The sequence below is a fragment of the Solanum dulcamara genome, chromosome 11 (genome assembly GCF_947179165.1).
Source record: "Solanum dulcamara chromosome 11, daSolDulc1.2, whole genome shotgun sequence".
Classification (NCBI taxonomy): domain Eukaryota; kingdom Viridiplantae; phylum Streptophyta; class Magnoliopsida; order Solanales; family Solanaceae; genus Solanum; species Solanum dulcamara.
This window is the reverse complement of record NC_077247.1, coordinates 56,226,236-56,252,320: the sequence shown is the minus strand read 5'-3', so window position 1 is coordinate 56,252,320 and position 26,085 is coordinate 56,226,236. Positions and strand designations below refer to the sequence as shown.

At 34.4% G+C, this 26,085-nt stretch overlaps 3 protein-coding genes across 6 annotated transcripts; 1 reads left to right on the top strand and 2 right to left on the bottom strand.

Annotated features, from left to right (window-relative positions):
* Positions 1 to 357: 357 nt before the first annotated feature.
* LOC129872102 (protein CROWDED NUCLEI 4-like) lies at positions 358 to 6,568 on the bottom strand. Of its 3 annotated transcripts, none has more exons than XM_055946974.1 (9): positions 6,077 to 6,568; positions 5,340 to 5,549; positions 5,019 to 5,272; positions 3,762 to 4,032; positions 3,568 to 3,651; positions 1,969 to 3,485; positions 1,680 to 1,833; positions 872 to 1,014; positions 358 to 774 (listed from the first exon to the last, which is right to left on the bottom strand). In XM_055946974.1, the coding sequence occupies exons 1-8, from the start codon at positions 6,275 to 6,277 to the stop codon at positions 901 to 903; spliced, it is 2,805 nt and encodes a 934-aa protein (XP_055802949.1). In that variant the 5' UTR covers positions 6,278 to 6,568; the 3' UTR covers positions 358 to 774; positions 872 to 900. The 3 variants fall into 3 exon arrangements, with proteins under 3 accessions (XP_055802949.1, XP_055802948.1, XP_055802947.1); XM_055946973.1 differs by having other exon boundaries at positions 887 to 1,014; XM_055946972.1 differs by having other exon boundaries at positions 358 to 1,014.
* A 1,243-nt stretch (positions 6,569 to 7,811) lies between these two features.
* LOC129872103 (uncharacterized) lies at positions 7,812 to 14,319 on the bottom strand. Of its 2 annotated transcripts, XM_055946975.1 has the most exons (10): positions 13,762 to 14,319; positions 12,555 to 12,741; positions 12,287 to 12,420; positions 11,459 to 11,571; positions 11,216 to 11,339; positions 10,846 to 10,995; positions 10,560 to 10,715; positions 10,006 to 10,085; positions 9,869 to 9,918; positions 7,812 to 8,172 (listed from the first exon to the last, which is right to left on the bottom strand). In XM_055946975.1, exons 1-10 carry the CDS (start codon positions 14,200 to 14,202, stop codon positions 8,030 to 8,032), a joined length of 1,578 nt encoding a protein of 525 aa, XP_055802950.1. In that variant the 5' UTR covers positions 14,203 to 14,319; the 3' UTR covers positions 7,812 to 8,029. The 2 variants fall into 2 exon arrangements, with proteins under 2 accessions (XP_055802950.1, XP_055802951.1); XM_055946976.1 differs by lacking the exons at positions 7,812 to 8,172; positions 9,869 to 9,918 and having other exon boundaries at positions 10,542 to 10,715.
* Positions 14,320 to 14,392: 73 nt separating this feature from the next.
* On the top strand, positions 14,393 to 16,026 carry LOC129872104 (uncharacterized). Its single transcript, XM_055946977.1, has 2 exons — positions 14,393 to 15,099; positions 15,197 to 16,026. The coding sequence occupies exons 1-2, from the start codon at positions 14,770 to 14,772 to the stop codon at positions 15,935 to 15,937; spliced, it is 1,071 nt and encodes a 356-aa protein (XP_055802952.1). The 5' UTR covers positions 14,393 to 14,769; the 3' UTR covers positions 15,938 to 16,026.
* The last annotated feature ends 10,059 nt before the right edge of the window (positions 16,027 to 26,085 follow it).

Here is a 26,085-nt window from a genome sequence, read left to right as displayed (position 1 = left end):
TAATTAGCAACTACTATGCTAAGAATAAATAGGTAAGAGGCAAGTAACTCCCCATAGGAGGAAAAAAGAATGAATTGCCTGACGCGATCTTTAAATTGCAAATGAAGTCTTAATTAACAGAGCTATTGAACTTCACCAACCAAGTAAAAGCAGTCAACCCATTAAACTACAACAAATTCTCTTAATTAACATTTCGGTAAATCCATAAATGTTAGCGAAGAACTTGAGATGTTTTCCGGGACTTCTGCAATAAACGTATGATAACTAGAATATTTGCCTAAGTTTTAAGATTAATGATCTCACATTTTAGTAGGCGTTTGGAAATTTAAAAAATATGATAATCATGAAAAAGAATAGTATTTGAAACCCAAAAAGTGCATATAGGCATACCCAAACAACTTCATAAGCTATTACAAACATGGGGATGAAATAAATCAACAGAATAATATAATGCCTCGGTCTAGAAACTTACAGAACTGAGGGAAAAGCACAAATAACTCAAATTCACTCCTAGATAATCCCCAAAATCGTTCAGCACTAACTGAATTTAACACAATAAGCAAAAGAAATTAGCAGACAAAACACAAGCCACTTCGATATGATCTTTACTTACAACCACAGCTCTTTGATAAAGACTACAACTACTTAAGAGTACCTATTCATACCATTTACAAAATACTTGAAGGGTATGAGTTAGCCTGAGACATTTACATGTTTGGGAAGCACATCCGAGTCACCAAACATAGCATACCACCAGTCACGATCAGTCGTTAGCTTGAAATGAAGAAAACAAACAGCAAATTAGAGGCTCAACTGAAGGAAGCCTGAAAGTTTGAAATGAAGAAAACAAACAGCAAATTAGTGGCTCAACTTCTATTCTTCTTACATATGGCAATCTCACTACTTTCTTGTTGCCCTAGTTCTTCGGGTTCTGCCTTCAGGCTTTCCATTTTGATCTGATTCCAAGCTACCATTGTTCCCAACCTTCCTACCACTTTCCCCAGTGAGAGTCTCCTGCAGAAGTATGCTTTTATGATTCGTGTTGAATAGAACATGAAAAAAAAAAGTATGCTGGGGTGACAAGGGAGGGGGGTGTTGGTAATTCCAAAGCTAAATTGAACAGCAAAACCTGATACAACTAGGATAGCATGTTCAAACCAAAGAAAGCAGAGTATTTACCATACTTTCCTCCCAATTTAAGTGGACCTAATTTAAGAGAAAAATAAAAGGCAGCCCAATGCACAAAGCATTCCTCATCTAAGCAGGTTCCGGGGAATGGCCACAGACTAAGGGCCCGGGAAAGGGCCGCAGACTAAGGGGTGTGATGTAAGACAACTTACTTTTAGAAAGTAATGATAACTCAAAATAGGATGCACCTACTTTAAGTGCATACGACAAAATAAGGCTTGCCCTCTCAAGCCCCAAAGAAAACTCCCAACCCTTCGGACTTCATATATATATATTGACTCGACATATGTGGGGACCTGTTATCCATGAGGGTTCCCAATTGACATCACATGTATGCTGACAGTGAGGATACATGCAGAAAATAAATGCAGTGCAAACACAGAAAATATTCCATAAATGAAATTACAAAAGTTGATAATTTCATATCATCATGAAGGTGTTGCAACACTTGCACTGCTTGAACACATAACTTTAAAGAGAATAGAGCTTACCGGACTTCCTTCCATGACTTTTTTTACGTCGATTTCCGTCACTTCATGAACTGTAACAATTTTATCAATATACACAGTGGTTTCCTCTGCAGCAATGGGAGTTTGGTCAGGTGGTACTTCCAGGTGTTCAACATCTGGTGAGGGTGATAATGGACTAGAAAGAACCAGATAATAAATGAAGTCAACAAACCAATGTTCAATTACTACTTAATGACATACAGAATGGGAAGTGAAATAAGAGAAAAGTGTGTGCTACTTGACATGTCAGTTGTTAAGAGCAGAGATATACCTCGAGGCACCATTCTCAGTCAATTGAGATATGAAGTCCCCATCTTCCCTCCGCCTTTTGTTATTTGGTGTACGGTCAAGCAACGTATCAGCACATCTCTTAAGCCATGAGAATGGAGTAGAGAGAGCTGAAGATGAATTTTCATTCTCTTTCGTGAAAGAAGAAATATCTTTTCTAACACCATTATTACAATTCCCATCCAGACCAGAATCCAGAACTGAGGCATGCTTCGAAAATCTTTTTGCGGAAGGTTTAAGTTCACTGGATGGTAGACCAGAATGTAACTTTTTGGGTGTGGCAATACGATCTGGTATAATCTTAACATCCTCCAATTTCTTCAACAGCTCAATCTGAGAAATAATCTCCTTCCTATCAGCATGAAGTAATTCCCTTTGTTTCTCTAATTTCAGCCTTTGCACCTTAAGTTCCTCAATAGCATTATTTAGCTCTGCCCACTCCTTATCCCTTCTCTCACGATCCAAATTGATCTCTTTTCTCTCAGCATCTAGTGTCTTCAACTCCAAGCCAACATGCTCCAATTCCTTTTCCACAGTCTCCCTGAGAGATGCAATATCCTGAAGTTCTCTTTTCTTATGTTCTTCAAAGGCTTTCTCCTTTTCCTTTAGGTCAGTTTCTATTTCTTCACGCCTTTTTTCAATGCGGTTCTCTAGCTCCTTTTTCTGCATCTCAACATCCAGCAAAAAGTTTTCGCGTTCTTTCTCAATTTTGTTAAACCATTCTGCACGTTCACTCTCAATCTCATACATGAAGGTTTCACGATCACGAGAAAGTGACTCAAGATTTTGCTTATATTCTTCTTGAATAGCATTTTTCTCTGCTTTCAGGCTGTCACGGCTATCCTTAAGAAGCTTAGAAATGGCCAATTTCTCTTCAGCCACACGTTCAGCTTCCTTCTGCAACTCTTCTCTTTTCTCATCAATTACCTCCCATTCAGTCTCAAATTTAGCTTTCTCTGCTTTCAACCGATCTGCCTCTTTTTCAACTTCTTCCTTCTCTGCTCTAATCATATCAATCTCTTGCTTTAGCCTTGTTTCCAGAATCAGCAACTCTTGAGTTTCATTTTTCATAGCCTCCACTTTTTCTTCCTCATGGTCGACGCATTTTCTTTTTTCATCCAGCATTTTCAGAGACTTTTCAAGATCATTTCTCATTTTACTGACCCCTTCCTTTTCTTGCTGCAGAACTGTTCTCTGCAACTCTACCTCTTTTTCAGCAGCTTGGAGGTTTTTTTCTTTCTCCTCAATCACATGTACCCTGTCTTCCAACTCCTCCTCCTTCTCAGCTAGTGTTCTTGATTGCCTCTCCAAATCATATTCCTTGTCAGTAATTAGGTCCTCCCGAGACTTAATATCCATATCTTTCAACTCCCAAGCCCGCCTCTTGGTCTGGATCTCATCTTCCACCAATTTCCGTTTTGTTTCCAACTCTGCCTCGATAGAAGATATCTTAGTTACCAATGTGGCCTCCTGATTAGCCACAACCTGCTTAATGCCATCCTGTATGGTACATCATAGTAAGAAGATAAAGGGATCAAAGTAAGTGGAAAAAATTATAGTTTTCTTTTGTTCCAAAACTTACAATCTCCTTGCTTTGCATTTTCCCCTGTAATAGCAGCAGCTCTTCCTCTTTCTTGTTAAGTTTGTGTTCCCTTTTGATTATGCCCTATGATACATACAGAAATTGAATAATGAATTCCTCAATATCTTTCATCAGGAAAAAATCATATACATAATAAGTACAACATTATGAAACAAAAAAAGAAAGAGGCTCACTTCTTCTCTTGCTGATAGAGACTTCAGTTTCACCTCCAGATTCCGTTTTTCCTCATTTAGGGATTTGACGCCATTTTCCAAGTTTGATTTTTCATCCTCTAAGTCTTTCTCACATCTGTCCAGTTCTTGAGATCTGCTAAATATAAAATCTTCTCTCTTATTTAGCAAAGCCTGAGCATCAAGTAACTCTTCTTGAGACCGCTGTAGAGTTTTTAGCCTTTCAGATAAAGATTGTTTCTCCAGATGGATCTCTTTCTCTTTAGCTTCACAACTGACAGATCAAAAGAAAGCAACTTAATCATGTGCATGAGGATAATAATAGCACAAGTGCCTCCATAGAGGATATCTTCATTCCTACCTACACTATCAAAAGATATGATCATTCTTCTGTTAGTTGAGAGGAATAACAAAATTGATCCTTAGGTGTGGAAAATTCACATAATTACATACTAAGTGTCAATAAACATGAAGGCATAATCCCTCTTTTTAGGATAAGAAATTCTATCAATAAAAATTAGCACCAAGAGGGGTAAAGATAGTAACATTACCAAAATACAAAAAAATACACCTAATATATATATGAATTTCATTCCCTTAATTTAAGCAACTAATCTATGAAATCCAGTCAACAACAACAACATACCCATAATAATCCCACAAGTGGGGTTTGGGGAGGGTAGGATGTACGCAGACCTTACCCCTACTTTTATAAAATTCAGTCCACAGTTAAAACTATTTAAAACAGTCTTTCTATATCAAAAGTACATATTCGTGAACACCTAAATTATACAGAAGACAAAGGTAAATTATTATTCTCAAAAAACATCCATGATTTCCTTCTATCCAGACTGTCCAAAATTCATAATGCAGTCAATCCTGAAAATCTTATATCAAAGAGGATGGCATCTTTTTTCTTTCCTGACAATAGTGAAATCCTCTTTCTAATGTTCAAAATCTGAGAATAATTGGCCCGTTCCTCTACCCTTTTCCACTTAAATAACAGACTTGATTGATAGTAGGATTCAAATCCATGACGCGGGTCAACCACACATCCCGGATCGTACACCTTTGCCATTGAACCACAATCCTGACGAGCTCAAAGTGAATAGCATCTTAGAGAACAAAATACAACACATGCAAGAAGTTGAACCTGAATGGTCTTTTGACAACCTAACTGCTATGGAAACATGAACTCAGCACCCATCAAACCACACTACAAACAGAAGAACATCCTCGAAATAAACTTTAAGCACATACTCTGACTTGAATAATAATGTCTGCCTCCTAAGATCATCTTCTCGTGACTCAACTTCACGTAATTTTCTTTCTGCGGTACGATGATAAAGGCCGGCTTCTGCTTCCAAAGATTCTGCTTTACGCAACTTTTCCTCCACATCGGCGTACTTCTTCTGAGCATCCTCCATCATGCTTTGTGCTTCAGCCAATTTATTCTCAGAGGCAACTTTTGCTTCAGCACATTCTGCTCGCATCTCATGCAACGCTTTCTCAATCTGTTTACAAACATGTCAGCAAGATAATGGAAGAACTTGGCAAAACAAATAAGCGGAGTAATCATACGTTTGCAACACATTCTTTCTCAATTCCAAGAGCTTTCTTCAGATTAGCTTCAAGTTTCTTAGCTTCAGCCATATCAGAAAGACGTGCAGCTTGTTCACGCTTGTACAAGAGTTCAACTGACTCAGAAGCGGCTTTAAATTGCTCATTCTTGGAAACCCACTCCTTCCTTTCCAGGATGAGAAGCCCCATCTGATATTGATGGTCATACAGCTACATCCAGAATAGAGATGCAATCATGAACCAATTTAGCAAATTAATAGAAAACATTCAGGTGCAATAAAGACAAAAATAGACAGTAGAACCCTAGCTTTTTAGGATTGGTCCATCTGTTCAGTCAAATCAATATTCCTTAAGGGGCAGAAAGAACATTACTAGAAGGGAACTTGTGCAAATTGAACCGTAGATGCATTTAGTATAGAAGATGGTTTCCATAAACAATGTATCCGTGAAAATTTATTTCATTTTCTACAATTCAAGGTAATCAAATACTGGAAAACATGTTTCGTCGATGAAACACTTTCCAGGAAAACATATTTTGCTATAACAAACACACCACAACGCTAAAGCCGCATGAACTAAGGTAAGGATTTTCCCTTTTGGCGTCTACTAACAGAACAGAACTATCCCTCAACAAAAACAATAAGCGCATAGGTCAGTAAAATCGACCCCCCCAAAAAAGGAAGGTACATAATTAACCTATCAAAATGTAAATAAATGAGTCCCAAAAGTGAACAGACCTCAGTTTCGAGTTTGGCAATATAGGCAATAAGAGCTGCTTTGTCTCTGCGTTTAATAGAGTCCTCATCAAATCCAGCTTCACGGAGTCGCTTCCATATGACTTCATCTGTTAAAGGGCTTTTCGAAACCCTACCTAAAGCAGAAATAGGGGTCGGATTCACCGGAGTCAAAGCCAATCTCCCTGACCCAGGACTCGCCATTCTTGATTTCACCACACAACTGACAAGTCTACAAAAACAAAAATCCAAGATTTCACTTTTTTCTTGAGAAATTGATCAATTTCTTGAGTTTTCTTGAATTAATTATCCCTTCACAAGAACAATGGAGGTATGCTATGCCAATGGTGGACTCCACACAAACTTTTTTTGCCTTTCTCTCTCTCTTTTCACTCACTCTTTGCTTTGTTGGCTCTGATTTTTTTTCTCTCTCTCTATGTAAAGTGGACTTGGCTGCTCCACCGTTTGACGAGTTGGAATTAATTTGAACTTTCTTGAAAATTGCACTGGAATTTTAGCTTATGTGATAAGCTAAATACCATCTTCAAACGGCAGCGTTTTATAGTAAACTTTAGGTCGAATAAACAGCTTAGTTTTTTTTTAAAAAAAAAGGAAGAGGAAATTGTATTTACCTTAATGAGCAGCTAATTTTGAAATTTAAAACTGTGATTGTTTTAGAATTTTTTCGTTTGAGAATGGAACCTTAGCTGGCAACGTCCCTCATCCAGATTAGTGAGGGTAAATTTATCTTAATTTTAAAATAATGAATTTTACCTATAAATATCTTTTGGTAAATAAAAATTTATTTATATTGTCTGATATTATAAATTAAAGCCATTATCAAGTGTATAACTTCCATATTTAATTATTCCAAAAGGGATTATTAAAATCTAACACCCCAAAGTCAACCAAAGTTAACTGAGGTGATTAACGGAAGTGTGAATATTGCATCGATCTACATTCTACTCGTTCTTTTGTACTCTTTTTTTTCTTTTTTTCTTTTATTACTTACTTTAGCAGTAAAGGAAAAAAAGTTTGCAATGACCTTTAAATTTTGAAAAATCTAAGTGAAATTCAAATTAATGTTAAGAGTTCAAACTAAGAACTTACAACCCTATAATCTATAATCTTTGTAAAAAAGAAAAGGTAAGTAAATAACGAGTTGCGATTTCATTGAGAATAAAATAAACTTCAAAACCACCACTTTAACCTATCGCAATATACGTTAAGTTTATAAGCATTTAATTACAATTACATTTTATAGTTAGTGAAATTTATAATTACACCAAAATTATAGTTTGACCTGTTACCATATAATAATGTACTCCAATTCATATCAATGCATCAACTAGAATAACATGCATGATTTGCTGCCAAACATGTGCTGCTTGCAAAAAGAATTGATCCAGAACGTTTATTGAAAAGGTCATTAATTAATTAGCATTGTTTGCCTTACGGGAGCTAAATAGTTTCATTAGACTGACAAATGACACTCAAAAGTCAAAACAACTCTTACTAGTAATACAGTTGGTTTTGATGGATGAACTATTCAGTACTTCCTCCGTCCTAAAAGAATAGCAGGACTCAAATGGTACTACATAGTAAATTGTTCAGAAAAATGGTAATGGTATCATAAAACAAAGGGGCAAAAGGAGTACTAGACTGCAAAAGGAACTTAACAGCGTTTAGTCTTCAAACTCCTACACCCTTTTCTTGCATATGTAGCTGGTGCTAGAAGTAGAAAGATAAAGTTTTGTCTGTTAACACTTCCATAAATTACCTTAGATAGTTGAGTACAAGAAATACCACAAGTGATCATGTGTCGGTGGAAACAAAAGGTAATACAGTTCCATATGCTGCACTGCAACCGGTCACTTATCCGTTAAAAGTTAAATGCAATATGTACAATGACAAAAACACCAAGTAAAATTTGACAGTTTCCTGATGAAGAAAACATTATCTACTCGCTGAAATTGCCTTCTTTACATCATAGTACTCGTCCAACCATCCCCTGATCAGCTTAATCTCACTTGACCTTTGATCCAGAAGCCAATCAGGATCTTCAGCAGTTGCAGCACGCAGATCTAAGTGATGGGCACCTAAAACATAACCAAAAAATTGAAGTTGTACAAGTTTTAGTGTACTGCTCAACTGCTCGTATTGTGGTTTTCAGACATTTCCCAACAATGCATAGAAACATATACATTGATGTCGAAGCCATTTTATCCATGGAACATTTATAAAGAAAAATGAAATGCATCCTGCTCTCAAGTTTTGCTGGTAAAACCCACTACTTTCCTACATGCAAGCCAGTTTAGACGTTATTTGGTTGAAGTTGAAGAAAATGAGTATTTGGACTTGAAGTTGAAAGGGTTTTTGTGTTTTGACATGAATTTCATTTGAAAAAAAAAGGTTGAATATTTGTGAGTTAAATCCATTATTTCACTTGAAATGCTCCTCAAACCAATTTTTCAGCTTCAAGTTCTCTATTTTAAGTTGAAGTGACGAAGCTAAACAAAACTTTGTCTGTGCAAATAATATTTCATCATTTGAAAGTGATATAGAACAAGCAGTGATATGACCTGAAAAATCAATAGACTCAAAAAGACCCTGTATGCGGCATGATTACCGGATATTTCTCAAACACCAGAGCATACCAGAAAAAAAAGACTATGAACGACATAAAAGTGATTATGATCTTTTTTTATCAGCATAAAGTTAATCATGATCTTATGTTCAATCAATGGCTCATCAACTAGCAAATGTTTTCTGTGATGTAACATTCAGGGTAAACAAATATAATAACAGAGAGTAGAAACACAGATGACAGATACAATTGGTGGATAGATAAAAACAAAAGACAAGAGACTTCAGAATGGAGTTCCTTCTCTCAAAGACAAATGATTTCCTCCAGAAGTTGGAGTGCCCTCTATAGGGGATTTTTGTTACCTGCTCACATAAACTTTACTAAGCCTGCACTCTCATTGTCAAAACTTTCATTACATATAAATAGTTGAGATTATGTGTTCCCATGGTAACGTAATATTTACTAGCGGAGAAGTTAATAGTATTATGCGTTGTCTCTTCTACATTACTGTTTATTCATTTCTATACACGATTTTACTATGCTTTACTTGAGCCGAGGGTCTATTAGAAACAGCTTCTCTACCTTCACAAGATAAGGGTAACGCTGCGTACACACCACCCTCCCCAGACCTCACTTGTGGGATTATACTGCTATGTTGTGGAGAAGTTAATAGAGTATCAGTAGCTGAATGTGCAACTTCATGAAGTTGAATTTCAATAAAAAGACCTAAGAGCCTAAATGGCTGCCAGCTCACTAGCTATAAAGGCGAAAAGAGGAAAGAAGGAAGCCATCACAAAGTTGAGGTCAAAATATAAAATAGAAGAAACCATAAAAAGAAGAAAGCAAGTGTTCCAAATGATTGTCATTCTTACTGAAAAATATGTTGGCTGTGGGGCTTAAGATGGTAGAAATGTGCTTACCCCATCCTGGGCCATTAGCAGGATTTACTAGTAAATTAAACCAAAAGAAGAAAGGAAGAGATGGTTATAATTGGCATCAATCATGATTGTTTGAATAACCAATCAGAGGATGAGCTGATGAGGTCACAGGCACTTTACACATCAACTCAGCAGACAGAAATAACAACAGCAGCATATCCAATAAAATTGGTGATTGCTTAAGAGAAAAGATGACAAATTGTTACACTGTTACTTATATCCAAGAGTGATGATAATGAGGAATTATATAAAAAGCAGTTAGAGAATTACCTTTCTCAGTTATTAGTGCAACTATATTTTGTGACACATCCTCCAGAACACTACAAAAATGTTTGACATATAATTTTAGTTGTAACTGTTGGATTCAGTTCCATAGTCTTCATAAGAAACTAAAGAAAAATGCATACCTGCCACCACTCCAGGGATCTAACAGGCCATTTGAGAATATGATGTTACTCCCAAAAGCTTTTAGCACACTCTTGAATGCCTTCAGCACAAGAAAGAAAGATCAAATTACTCAAACAAGGGAGCTGAAAGAAAATAATAATCAAGAAACCAAGCAGTTTAGAACCATTACTACACTCTAGATCCTGGACAACATCCAACCACCGGAAATACCATTGAGATCCATATTCTATGCATCCTCCAAATAAGCAAATTTACTATTCACTGAGCAGTACAAACACAAACGAACTATTCAATCCTTAGAAATTTTTTAAAATACCCTCATTTTATTATAAAACTAAAAAAGTATCAAAATAGTTATCTCCCTTGATATCCAATCCACACCTACAAGAATGTGAATCTGTCATAAGCTCTTTGACAGAGTGCAGTCACCAATTGATCACATTATTTAGACCTCAAAAGCTCTTATTTTTTAACTCTACACATGGGAAATATAATTTCCATAGAACTCTAAAGGATGTACAGAGCATTGACAAACTTTTGCACATTGTCATACATGTCCACCAAATTCAGTTGTTATCCATGTTGGCCTGGGTTTGACATGAAAATCTTTCAAGCACTGCTCTTCATTCGACTTTGGGTCATAATAGAACTCTGGAAACATACTAGTCGTCCTGTTACTTGCCATAGGCATAATCATCTCAGTGCATGCCTGTAGACATTGTAGAAAGATATAAGCAACCTAGTCAGGAGGAATTTCTATGGGAGCACATCCTTTTCTGACTTAAGAACTCAAATTATGAACAACTAAGCAAGAGAGTGTATATTTATCATCACGATACCTGCCAATTCCAACCACTCATACCATGAGGATCATCGTCCAGATCGAAACAGTCAACTTTTCCAGTATAATTATAATAGACACTAATTCCTTCAAATATACGCTGCAACACACTAGCACCATCAGGCAAACTATCAATCTTCCTACATACCTGAAGCAAAGGGGTTGGAAGGATGTTATTCACAGGAAAGAAATTGCTCCACACAATTGACTACTTGTTGATCATCATGCAGAGAAAAGACAGCTGTTATCTGCTACGTAGTATTAATTGAGACGTAAATGCTTTTCCACATAAAGATGGCTTCTGCATGATTTATTGTAATCTTGAAAATATAGGTAGCTTTGCAGAGAGTATAAGGTCCAGTGCTAACCTCTTTTATGGGGCTTCCAGGTAAAGGCATCAAGAAGTCGGTAGGATAGGGGTAGTTGGCCATTGCCAAGTAACTATAGGCAGATTCTAACCAGTTAGACAGGCTGTCAACACTCTCCAGTTCCCTGCCACTCATAATGTCGGATCAAATTGCCTCAACGTGAAACTTGAATTTTGATATTCTATTGGTCAATGACACTGTTAGTTAGTAAGACAGCAAATGATGGTGGCAGAGGCATCTTACCTACAAATGTGGAAAGTCTTCGTTAGTTGTGCAAGTCCACCATTTATCTGTCCCACCTTGTTAATCACATCCCAAGACTCTTTGATAGTGTTAAAGCAACTCACACTCTCGCGCTACAAAAGGGGATAAAGCAAGAAGTCATAAATGCTAAACTAGAGCTTTAGGAATGGAATTACAAGAACTAGATTAGTGAAGGATCCTTGTCCTAATTTGGGAAGGCAAAAATCTGGATCCAGTCAGTCAAATGTGATTGGATTTTCAGGCAAGCCCATACTAGAATCAATTTATGGGGTTGAGATTGATATTAATATGAATTAAGTATTAGTCCTGAGGTGGATGGTGTAAAACTTTGCAGTGATTTGTAAATCTATTTTATGGTTTATAAATTACAATGCATAATTTAGTTTTATACATTGAACATTTACATAGGTTAATGTGCTCTAAATCTGAATCATAGGAAAACTTTTCTAATTAGGATCAATTTAAGTCCTACTTATCTCCAAATTTTAGGCATATATTGACAGCATAACAGTCTTCAATTGCAGAAAAGTTGTGTAAAAACTAGTAAGAGTTGTGCCTGCCATCCATTATTGGCACACGGCAAGATTACTCTACCACTCTATAAATGGAAGCTAGCTAAATGCCTTCATTTTATCAAATTCAAATCAAAGAAATGAAGTAGACCAAACCTAACAAGATTCCCACCTCAATAAGAGATTTTATTTGGTTAAAACTTATCAAATAAGATCTGATCCTACTCTGAAAGTTTCCCAAATAGACACTAGTTAATTTAGACGTCACTAGAGATAAAAACTGAGTCTTACAGACCCGAAAATCATTGGAGACAATGTTATAAAAGGTTTCAGGTGGCACAAGATCTTCAAACTGAAGAACTGGCGCAGAAGAAGCAAGTGCACCAATGGATATATGGGGATATTTGAGCCTCATCCACGCTGCAAGCACTGTTTCAAACACAAGGAAATAGAAAAACTCTGAGTGAAGCACAACTCATAACATTGATTAAAAACAAGTGCCCAGAACACATACTAGCAGAGTTAAAATTACTGATGTACCTACTAACTGCTACATTACTTACTTCCACCATATGATCCACCAAATAACACAACAGGGCATGCCTGTGCAGATAAATTTCTTTTAAGCTCAGTGATTAACACAGCATAATCAGCTAGTGCTTGTTCAGCTGTTAGATACGACAAAGTTGTAGCATTCTTATATGCTTCTTCCTTAATTCCATATGGCATTGACTCCCCATAGTATCGATGCTGCAAAACCAAATTGTAATAATTTTCAATCATATAACAATGTAAGTAAATTTTCTAATTACAACTAGTCTACAATGTTGAGGGGAAATGTACTACTTTTTCTCCATTAATCGTCTAATGCTCTTACCGAGGTAGACTGAAGAAGTATTGGGGAGGGGTGATTAGACAAGACATGGCGCAATTGCAGCTTACCAAGGACATTACCTTAGGAAGGTGTGGAGGGCAAAAATTAGGTAGAAGGTTAGTTGGTAGAAGTGCATCTACACTAGTAAGTAGGAATGTATTGTCTTGTTACACTTACTAGTAGTCGTAGTACTACTCTTGTAGTTTCTAGCTCTTCGATTTATGTTACTATCTGTTGTTTCGTGTAGCTCAATTATAGGATTATTGTTGTAGATTGTTCTGCTACTATCTGTTATTTTGTTATTATCTATTGTCTCTTGTACTTCTATTATGACTTTTTTTAAGTTGTTTTTGTCTTGAGCTGAGGGTCTATAGGAAATAGCCTCTCTACTTCACCTCTAAGGTAGAAGTGAGGTCTGGTACACTCTACCCTCCCCAGGTATGTTGTTATTGTTGTTGTTGTAATCATCTAATGCTCTTATTGGTTTTCTAATTCATTAAACTACATCTCCTCTTGTGAAGTCTTAACGACCTCCAAGCTGTAGGTTTGGCATTCATCTATCAGCATCTCCTCTTGTGGAGTCCTAAGAATCTCCCAAATTTTGTGCTTAGCCAGCCCAAGAGTGACCCTTAACATGGTATGATATTATTCTTTTTGGACAAAGCCTGCACTTTTTCCCAAAAACCTTGTCATTTAAGAGTATGTTAGCTTCTATTTCTAATCAATTTCTGATATAGGACTTTTTTCGACACTCAACATAAGCTTGTCTAGGCTAATGTTCAAAGGAATCTACCATTATGGGGCTTGTTCTGAAGCTATTCAAGCAACTATTTCATTGCAAACAACAAAGATGGAAACTTTATGAGGAAAAATAAGAAGAATGACAAGTAATTTACCTCGGGGAAGATAACCATGGCGCGGAAACGAGGGGCAATTTCCCATACGAAACCGGTATTGGCAGCGAACCATTCTATATCACCTTCATTCCCACAGTAGAGGAAAATAGGGCCCAAGCGAGAGGGACCCACCCAGTGTTGGGTATTGATTAGGTAACGCTGTGAAAACGAAGGTAGATCAGCGAAGCTAAAGTGATCGAGCTTCTGTTGGAAATATTTGGTCTCATACTGGTATTTTGGGGCTCTGCTTTTAGCAATAAGTGGAAGTGATCTGCTTGAACTCCAGAAATTGCCAAGATAGCGAGCACCATTCAGTTGAATGGCTGATGCTTGACATAAAAATGAGATAATCAGTATGAGAATAGGGTAGAGAGATGGTGAAGGAGTTGACATTTTTGCTGGAGGTTTTGTTTTCGGAAACACTGCATACTCCAAAACCATCTTTGAGTTATTTGTCGCAATAACTTTATATTCCACTAACACTTGTTGGTTCTGCTTTGATCATTTTTAGGTGATGATGTTAAAGGCCCATGGCATTATGTTTTGGCACGGCAGGACAACATATTTCAAATATATATGATATTAATATTAACTTATTTTAATTTAAAATATTTCTTTACTTTCCTAAAACTTTCAAATTAAAAACCAACAAATAAATTGCAAAGGAAGAGAGGGAGCAATATTATACACTCTCACCAATATGGCTTATGGTACGACACTGTCCACACTTAATTAGAAATTAAATATATATATATAAGAAATTAAATTTAAGCCAACATATGGAGAAAATGTTTTTGAAGTGCCACGTTCAATCCAAACACCAAATTAAAAACCAACAAAAAAAAATATTTCAAAATAAAGACCGAGCCATGGACTGGCCCTAGACAAAGGACAACCGACGGCACGGCAGTCCCGATTTACCTGCTAAAGAAGCACATACGCTTATAAAGGGAGAGGCGAAGTGCGAGTGATTGGCAAGGCTCACTGTTTGCAAGGTAGCGTCAAACAATGGATGACAGTTTCAGAGTACGTGTGGACAAAGTGTTCGGGTCTCTGACGGCGACCTCCAATTTGAGTTCTCTCTGGTGTTTAACCGACGATGAGATTGAGAAAAGGGAATGGAATAGAGATACCCCCTCCCGCGAGCTACTCGACTTTGATTCCAAACCCTGCCCTCCTCATATTGACGGTTACTTCGCTAAGCCCCCTCAAACCCTAGATTTTCCCAAACAGCTCCAGTCTGATCTGGAACAGCTCAGCGACGGTCAAGAACCAGATAATGATAATGAATCGGATATCCGGTCCGGCATTGGTTTAGATTGCACCCTTGACTATGAGGTAACTACTTGTTTCCCCTCTTTTCTACGTTTCTTCCAGGTGAAATTGTGCATTTTGTGGTCTTACAACTGCTCTTTTTTTTTTATATACTTGCCAGGAGGAAGAAGATGAGTTTGACAAAGTGGCCGTCGATAGGGAAAAGGAGAAGCAGCAGCCTAGTGACCGCTTGTACACGCGGGAGGTCTCTGATTATGGAATTTCTACAGATACCTATCACGAGCTTCCTCTTACTCTCCAGGAAATTAAGAGAGATCCTCGTGCTAATCACGAGGCCGCCAAGCTCAGGCTCAGGGAAGATGCGGAGGCTGCCCTGAGAGAAGGTCATTTAGGTTCCATGTTACCTCCTGCGTCCAAGACACAAGGCCAGAATGATGCACATTCTCCTAAAAAACTCAACTTGAAGGAAGATTCTAACATGTTCCCTAGTTCATCCATTCCAGATTATATAAGGAATCCATCCAAGTATACTTGCTATACACTTGATGTCTCGGATGATATGGATGAAGAATCCAATAGAAAAGCCTACATGGACTTCTTGAGTCTCGTGAAGAAGGGATCACCGCTGGACAATGATAGCTCCACTAATTTTCAGAAATCGCCCACATTTAACCTGAGAATGAAGCAGCCTCCTGGCACCTTGACCAACGAGGGCGTTGAGGCAGAGCAGATGCAAGTGAGAAAAACAGTTCCCCTTAGCATTGTTACCATGGAATCCAATAATGCTGCCATGGAGGAAGATGAGTCGTCTATTGCAGCCGACAGAGCTAGACCTGGAAGTTTGAATAAGCCTGGGAAACGTTATAGAACTAGGGCCACTATGATGGATACTGATGACTAAATGTTTGATTTCACTTGTGTGTGATTCATTTTGAAAATAGTCTTCTTGTGTTCTGTCTTCTTTTTTTTGAAAATAGTCTTCTCATTCAACGTTTGATCTCAAATCATCATGAACTTGCATTGCTTGAAGACACAACTTTAAAGAGAATCTTACGTGACTTCCCTCCGTTATTTTCATTATGTTGATTTCTGTCCCTTCTTCAAAAATCTCTTTGCAGAAAGTTTATGTTCATTGGATTGTTGACTAGAATGTAAGTTTTTGGGTGTGACAATACGATCTGGGATAATATTAACATCCTCCAATTTCAACTACTCAATCTGAGCAAGAATCTCCTCCCTATCAGCATGAAGTAATTCCCTTTGTTTCTCTAATTTCAGTCTTTGCACCTTCAGTTCTTCAATAGTATTATTTTACTCTGCCCACTCTTTATCCCTTCTCTCACGATCCAAATAGATCTCTTTTTTTCTCAGCATCTAGTTTCTTCAACTCTAAGCCAACATGCTCCAATTCTTTTCCGTAGTCTTCCTGAAAGGTGCAATATTCGGAAGCTCTTTTCTTGTGTTCCTTGAAAGGCTCTCTCTTTTTTCATTTAGGTCAAGTTTCTATTTCTTCGTGCCTTTTTTCCAATGCGGTTCTTTAGCTCCTTTTTCTGCATCTCAACATCCAGCAAAAGGTTTTCGCGTTGTTTCTGAATTTTGCTAAACCATTCTGCACGTTCACTCTCAATCTCATACATGAAGGTGGTTTAAGGATCACAAGAAAGTGACTCCAGATTTTGCTTATATTCTTCTTGAATTGCATTTTTCTCTGCTTTCAGGCTGTCACGGCTATCCGTGAGAAGCTTAGAGATGACCAATTTCTCTTCAGCCACACGTTCAGCTTCCTTCTGCGACTCCTCTTTTCTCATCGATTACCTTCCATTCAGTCTCAATTTTTTCTTCCTCTGTTTTCAACCGATCTGCCTCCTTTTCAACTTCTTCCTTCTCTGCTCTAATCATATCAATCTCTTGCTTTAGCTTTGTTTCCAGAATCAGCAACTCTTGAGTTTCATCTTTCATAGTCTCCACTTTTTCTTTCTCATGGTCGACGTATTTTCTTTTTTTCATCCAGCATTTTCAGAGACTTTTCAAGATCATTTTTCATTGTGTTGATTCAGTCCCTTTCTTGCTGCAGAACTGTTCTCTGCAACTCTTACCTCTTTTTCAGCAGCTTGGAGACTTCTTTCTCTTTATTCAAATACACGTACCCCTGTTTTCCAACTCTTACTCCTGATGATTAGCTAGTGTTCCTGATTGCCTCTCCAAATCACATTCCTTGTCAGTGATTAGGTCCTCCCAATAATTAATGTCCATATCTTTCTACTCTACAAGACTGCCTCTTGTTCTGGACATTATTTCCCAACGATACATAGAGACATACATTGATATCGAAGCTATTTTATGCATTGAACATGTATAAAAAAGAAAAATGAAATGCATCCTGCTCTCAACTAGTTGGTAAAACCCATTATTTCCCTATATTGCCTAAGCCCATTTAGACATTATTTGGTTGAAGTTGACGAAAATGAGTTTTTGGAATTAAAGGGTAACTTAATCAAGTATTAGCTAGCCAAGACCCTGTATACATTCCTACTTGAGTTGCCACATTAAACTATGTCTAGTTTTACTATATAGATAAAGGACTGGACACTACAAACTACAAAACCAGCTTGCGTTATTTGCTGCACTAACTCTATATAATTCCACTAACACTTATTAATTCTGCTTTGATCATTTTTCTATCATGAAGATGTTATAGGCCCATAACATTATATGTTGGCACGAAAAGTTTCTGATGTAAAACTTGTAACCCAACCCTTATATCTTAAGAATATTCATTTGATATTGTTAAAAATTGTTTCAGAGACAGTAGACTGTAGAGGAGATTAAAGTAATAATTGAATAATTAGTTTTCAAGTTAAAATTCAAATTTAATTAGTTACATCAAGTTAAATTCTTAAAATCATTACGACCTCGCAAGTAAAAAATTACTACTCGTATAACTAGTAAATATATGGGTTTACTTATTTGGACAATTTCAAATATATACAATAAACTAATTAGTTTACAACAAATATAGTCATGTTTTATTTACATTATTTATACATGAGCTATACACTGAATATACATTATGATACACTCAAAAACTGAATATAGCTTGACTATACATGAAATATACACTGACTATATATGCCTATACAGTGAATGACCATTTTTTGGTGATTATTTTTGTCAAATGACCATGTGGCGTAATTATCCTTTATTTATTCTTCAAAAATTGGAAAAACACTGAATTGGGTGACGCTAAAGCACCTGATCCAATCCCAAAAGGTTGCTGGGCTTCGAGTAAATGAACTGTCTTGTCCAGCATATATGTGTGATCTCTGGGCTGCAACTGTCTTCGTTTAGGCCTAAAATCACGTTTGATTTGGTCCGACGTCACGAAACACACTATATCCGCAAGAAAACTATTGACACTACTATTTTCATAACGTTTGGTCAATCTATTTACAAAACAATAGTACTATTAGAAAAAAAATGTCGAAAGTTGAATGGCGTTTATGGAAGTTGAGTGACTTTTTCGGTACAAGATATAATTAATTTACTTCGGTTCAGTAAAATAAAAGTCATTTGTCCATCCACAAAATTACCCGTGTACTTCTGTTACAATGATTATTATGGGAACGAATTCATCTATAGAGAAATGAATGAGCAATTGAAATTCCTTTTCTACAACAATATTGCGGTGTTACTGCTACAATTTTGGTAGACCGTCAATAATTATCAATCAAAAGGGATTTATTCCCCATCATATCCAAAAAGAAAGAAGAGAGCAAACAAACATAAGAGAGTCCCCACCGGAGAACACTGTAACCTGTAAAGTATTTTAGATATTATATATTCCTTGCTTCCTTTTTGCAGATTTATATTCTTGTGGTCTCAAATTATTTATCGTGTTTCTCTTTTTACACTCTTCTTAAGAAAATATTAATCAGGAGATGTTTTTGACTATCTTATCTTTATTTATATCTTGAGATATAATCTCTCTTCATTGAATATTTACTCTAAATATGTGCCATTTTCTTGCAGTGTTTGTAACCTTCAAAGTTCGAACATCTGGGACAAAAAATTGTCTTGAACTTCTAATATTGCCAATAATTTGATATAACTATTTTTAGAAATTGCGATAAATAATTTGAAGGGGGCATCTTTTCACTGAAAATATTACAAGTAATTATTGAAGTTTGATCACCTATCATTTCAGTTTAAACATCTTCTGTCCTTTGTTTCCTCCACGTCACCACGATACTACTAAAGGTAATTAATTTCATTAATGCAATTGCTTGGCTAATATCTCCCATGTAAGTGACAATTGCCTAATTTAAGGGAGGTTAATGCAAAAGGCAATTAAAGAAAAATTGTAGCAGCTAAACAATTTAATTAACAAAATATTTACTGAGCTGTAATTAAATAAAGAATCCATTAAGAAAATCCCCCCAAAATTAATCCATTTTCATACAAGAAGCATCTTCATATGACATGGACACACGTGGAGAACACAATATTGATTCCCATCGGAGTGAATATGAGTAGGATAGGAGACAAGTTGCCACAACTTTGTGCCACAATTGGAGCCGGCAAACCCTCAATTGTGTTTTTTCCCACAAACAATCATGGTAATTTGGCAATCATCTTTTAACTTAGTTTGTCCGCACCCTTAGGGGTTGCCTTTGGTTTCTGAATTTTGTCATCCTGTTTGTGAATATATTTTGATTTATTGGACAGAAATTGAAAGATACAAATTAATTATTAAAATATTTTCATTTTATTCTAGACAAATTTGAATAAAGTTTTATTTTCAATTTTAACTTTAGCTTTGTTAAAAGATTTTGGAAAAATACAAAGGTATTTTTTTTGTTGACAAGTAGTGTGATTTTAGTTGGAACTTATCATCTCATATAAAGTACGGTATACAAATTATCGTATAACCAACTTCAGAATTGCTTGTATTGAAATCAAAAGCTCAACCAAACTCAAATAAAATAATTTTCTTTTATTCTAGGATTATTTGATTAATCCATGTAACCAAATTATTTAATTGAGGCCCACTTTGTCATGATGGATGACGAGAAAGTTAGTCAGGAAAGTGGGGTTATGACATGGCGAAGAACCCTTATTGGAAAATGAAAACAATGGAAGAGAAGAAACAGGTTTTACTTTTTACCTTTTCCAACATTTAAACGCAAGCAATGATGCTTCCCAACTGAAATCCTAATCCATCAAACATGTCTTTTGTTAGAAAAAAATAAAAGTCATAAGTGGGGTAAGGATATCAACTTTGATTCGTGGTGATGATTGAAATTTTTTCGTCTTTAATTAGAGATGTTATATTCGATTATTTAGAATTGAAAAAAACAAACAATTTAGAAGGGTTCACTTGAAAAATAGATTTTGTAATACATAATTTAAATTTAATCGAATTCTAATACAAAAAATAGATATCCTATAAAAATAAAATAAAGTAGGGTAAAGATAAGAAAGGTCGTCCCTTGCTTTTGTGAAAGTCGGTGGAATATTGATCATGTTCATTTCCTTTTATCTTTTGCCCTTTTGTTGAAAAAGACGAAACCCCGACAAGTCACTTAAGTCCTACTTTCTTACTTGGCCGCTTGTCTTCACGCTTGGCCACAACCCCCACATCATCATTATTTATACTTCCCATTTTGCCATCCACATCCCATGAAATCAAATACTCCCTCTCTCTTTGCCGTCTTTCAAAATTTCGAAATTCATATATTTTTAAATTTGTTAATTGTATTTCAAACAATTATAAAAAAATTCAGCTCAGAATTTACGATTAAAATAAAAATTATTTAGCTAGCAAAATTAGAAATAAATTGAGATATGGGAAGTATTATGCTTTTAATATCATCGTCAGAAAAATAAAACATGAACAGTAGATTCATAAATTTAAATACAATAGAGTAGATTTTATATTTATTTTTCTACAAATATACGTTAAAGTTGCGGATGTTTATTGGATTCGCCATTTCTGTTCTTTAATATTTCAGCAAAGATTTATAAATTTAAGAAGAATAACAACAATATTAATACTCTAAAGAAAATGGTATAAGTTAAATTGCAACTTCTATGTATATATATTAAAAGAAAATATTTGTAATTTAATCACTTTTTGTTAGATGATTATCTTTCGTTATAGCTACTTCTTTTCAACTCTTTGACCACGTTATGTTGTACTTTCATATCAATAAAGTATCACACACCTGATGCACATAGTATGTACTTTTCTCCTCATGTACTCATAACTTTTCATGCTCCCTTAAAGAGTGAGTATAAAAATACATTTCAAAATAACAGGGAAAATGTATTTCCTCCTAATTAATCAAATCTCTTTAGTCTATAAGGGAATAAAAATTAGTTGCCATATAGAAAATTTGGAGAATCTCAACTATATATTTTTTCCTTTTGTGCTTTCTGGACGAGAAGTGCTAACTTCCCTACCTTCTTAACAGAATATATTTGCTTCACTTTGTGATTGTCTCATACCAATAGTAACATAAAACTAAATGGTCTACTAATCACAACACTTTATTGAAATTAACATCAAACTAGTTGTTCAGATTGATATTTAACTTTTCGTAATTGACTTTGTGATTGATATATATCTTCATTTTTTAACGATGAATATCATGTATTACAACAAGTGTTCAACATATAGACTAATGTGCTAAATACATAGGGATTTATTGACAAATATGTACACATGAGATACCTTTAACAACTTTTACATTATACAACTCCTTTGTAGACCATTCTTTTTGAAGAAAAAAAGATTAAAGAAAGAAGAATAAATTTGTGACCTCCATTTGTTTCTCATAACAGTACAAAGATTCTAATCTTCTATCATTTCACCTTATCTCAAAACGTATCACTTTGTATCATGAACAATAGAAGAGTATTTTTCTTTTCCTTAATGATTATAGCAGGGACGAAATCTTTATAAAGTAGAAAAGATATTCTGCCTTTTATAAACATGATATTTTCATGTTCACTAATTAAGATGCATTATTATTTCTCACAAGTAAATATTCCAAATTGATGACAAGAATTTAAGTAAGGTACGGCACAAAATAAAAAGATAGATCTAGAGATGATGAGATCTCAACGGAGCACAGTGCATGCAACAATACATACAAATTATATGAAGCTTAATTTCTGAAACCAACATCCATTGGCTGGCCGTAAATACCGCAACAACCAATGAATCGTGACAACTAAATTATATATGCTCATTATAGCCCGCTTGGCCAAGTTTCTAATGATACAAGTATTTATTCATGTTATTAAGTGTTTATTTTAGAGTTGAGGTATTTAATCAAATTCTTACCATATATTTTTCAATCTTACATAGCGAAATTCTGTTTATCAAAAGCTAAAAAAAATAAAAATTACTTATAGTTTTCCCCCCAAAAAAACTCCAGAAGTCTTGATATACTTTGCCAGCTTTAATATTAGCAAAACTACTTTCATTGATAAAATATTTAACGGATCATGAAAAAATATTTATATTATTTATTAATTAAATGAAAGAATAATTTTGTTATAAATAATATCTGATGTATAGACTGCTTAATAATATTTATTTTTTAATTTAAAATATATTTATTTCATAAAATTGAGATGTTTGGCCAATCTTTGTTTTGAAAAACACGTGCTTTTAATTGTAACAAAAGTTATTTTTAAGAAGTTGAAATATTAGTTTTTTCGTAAAATCATTTTTGGAACTTTTGTGAAATAAAATTGTTGTCTAATATTGATAAGAATACATTTTAATTAAAATGATTATCCAAATATTAACTTTCACTCTTCAAAAACACATTTTTTTTCAAAAAGTAATTTTGGTATATCTTTTTCTGTTCAAAATAAACAAATTTTAAAAATACGACCAAATAAGCTACTTATTAAATTGTATTCACCCCGTTGTCCAATTTGAATTTGTACAGTTTTTTTAAAAAATATATTAGTATAAACTTTTTTTCATAATATTATATTAATTAATGTATAGTTTAAGAATAATTTATGAAATAAATAATTAATATTGAGAATAATATAAAAAAAATGATTTATATGTTGAAAATGAAAATAAAAAATTGAAATAGTAAAAAAATAAAATTGGAGGGAGGAGTGAGTGAGTAATAATATTCATTAAAGAAAAGTTGAAAATACGCTATCCAGGTCCCTAAAATTGAGGGTAACATTGATTGGCAAGTTGTAAGCTCCAAATTCCTCAATCCCCCACGGAATCGAATACCCATAATACCAAATCATTGGCGGGTCCCTATGTTGTTTCTATCCACCTCCTTTGCACGTGAAAATATGTTTCTCTTTTTTCTTTTTTATTTTCTTTTTCACTTAGGGGGGGCAATTTTATGCAAAATTAAAATAATACTGTATGTATTCACTATTTGCATAGATTCCAAGTTTTATTTATTTTTTAAAAATTCAACTACGTGTACATGAAAATCCTCTATATGCATTGGATTTAGGCACAAATTCGACAAGGAACGTATTCCTTTTCATACTGATTTTGAGATCATATATTATATATATATGTGTACAAGTTGTTGTTCATATGATAAACTATTAAAAGGATTATCACGTTTGATTTTCATATTTTTCCCTCCCTTTAATGAATGGATTATTCTCTCAAATCGAAATGATACAGTAGCTATGGAGATAATATTGAAACGCCCGTGCTTATTTTGATTAACAAAAGATATATAAGAAGGAATTACTTTTAATTTATTCTTTTTAAAATAAAACAAATTAGGAAATTAAAAAAGGGTTCTCCACCACTAGAGTCACGATTTGCTTTCATGGATGACAAATTGGAAATTACTTTTCTAAAATATATTACGGGTTGTAATAATAATCTAAGTCTAAATCACTCTCTGCATACTTTTATTTATCGCTTGTTCTTTCTTTTTATTTATAAATTTTCCCATCCACTGGTTGATTGTTTTATTAGGTGGGTTCCAATTATTCCCAATCATCTTTGATAAGGTTCAAGTTAGGACGGACAGCACATATACATATCAAGAACCTGTATTAAAGAAAAAAATTTAATTTTTTTTTATTCAGCCTTTGATATTTATATTAAAATTTAATTAATTTGGAGTTCAGCTTATTTAAGGGTGGAAAAACTCTCTACAATGAATTTTTTCGTATTCAGAACTCAAAATTGAGATATCTGATTAAAGAAAAAAAACAACATCATCCATGAATGGTGTATATTAAAGAAATATAAAAGTTCTCCAACCATATCAAAGTCAAATGCTTAGCAAGCTGCTTTTGGTATTCGTCCACTAGAGACAAAAAGGTTTGGATGACAATCATTTAAACAAGCGTCTTTTTTATACCTTAATTTCATTCATTAAATTAATCATATTATATGATCGATGCTAAACCCATTAAGAACAAGATTAGTTTTTTTGTTCTAAGTGGTTCATTCATGATTGCACTAGCACAAGTCAAAACTCAAAACAGCATGCCACTCACTCTCTTTTGAACGTTAATGGTAAGTTGACATTGTCTTAGAATATGATCTGCAATCCATTGAACAAAATATATGCCTTCATAAAATGCTTTGCATCTTCCCTGTTAATTAAATATAATGATTAATAATTATCCTGTTAGTTGGGCGTCAACCGAAATCTAAAATTGATTTTATTTAACAAAACATTCATTAAGTCAAAATTCACTCACCATGGTCAAATTCTACAACAAATACATTTTTTAAAAATTATTTTCTTCAACAATTATAATAATATGACATCAGGCACGGGTCAACTTAACATTTTAAGCTTCTACCTAGTTAATTAAATGTTCATAAAATAAAATAGAGAAATGTAAGGATAAATAGTTTGTGATGAAACAAAAGAACTGTATTATTCTGAGTAAACACAATACTCTCTCTACTCCATATTAACTGATTTTGTGAGACAGTGCACACTTATTCAGAAAAAAAGTTTAGGGCATTAATTGAATATCACTTTCTACTTTTTTTCCTTTTAGTAATTGTGAAACTATTCTTGAAAGTATAAATAATTTAAAGTAAAATGTAAATGAAGGGCAAGAAAGGAAAAAAATTAAACATTTATCTTAAACTTTGAACAATTCACTTATTTTGAATTATGATAAAATCCTAAGAATTCAGTTATTTTGGAATAGAGGGAGTAATTATTTCCCCAAATAGGTACCACTTTCATATGTCTTTCCTTGACTTTTATAAATTTTATTTTGCTTAATTAAGAAGCTGCAGTTAATTCATATAGAAAATAGACCTTTGATTGAGTATATTTTAATTTTGATCCAATTGGTTGGTTTAAGAATATGGCATGTCTACCTGCTGGCTGCTGCATGTAAAATGCAAAGATGACATAACAAATTGACTTGTATAAATTAGGACATCAAAAGAGGTGGCGGAAAGAACTCCAACACATAATTTTTTGCTTTTGTATTAATTTGTCAAAAATTGAAAAGAATAAATAATGAAGTGCTAAAAAGTAAATAGATAAACTCAAGATCATGTGGATTTGTAGAAAAAAACTGGGTGCACCACACCATGTTGGTGAGTGATGACTAGTCAGGCGGGACCCTATATGCCTTATTGGGGTATAATTCCAAAGCAAAGCTTGTTAAATGAATAATCTAAACAGAACCAAGAATAGGAGAAATATATTAAAAGTTAGATCAAATCATGTTTAATGGGTGACCTAACTTCTCATCACCTCAGCCGACAATGCATTATTATACTATCTGTTTATAAGCATACAGCTCAATTAGCATGGGGGTCCCAATATACATACATAGAAACTTCAAAAATATTTCTTTGCAACCAATATTTAATGAAATTATAAATTCATTTAACCTTTATCAAATCGATCATTTATAGATATAAATATACATGCACAAGAAAATATATTTATTGATTTGATATAAGCACGAAATTAATATGATAAATATTTTTATTCCGTGAAAGCAACAAGGTAGATCAACTTTCTAGTTAAGAAAATATCCGGATTCTTG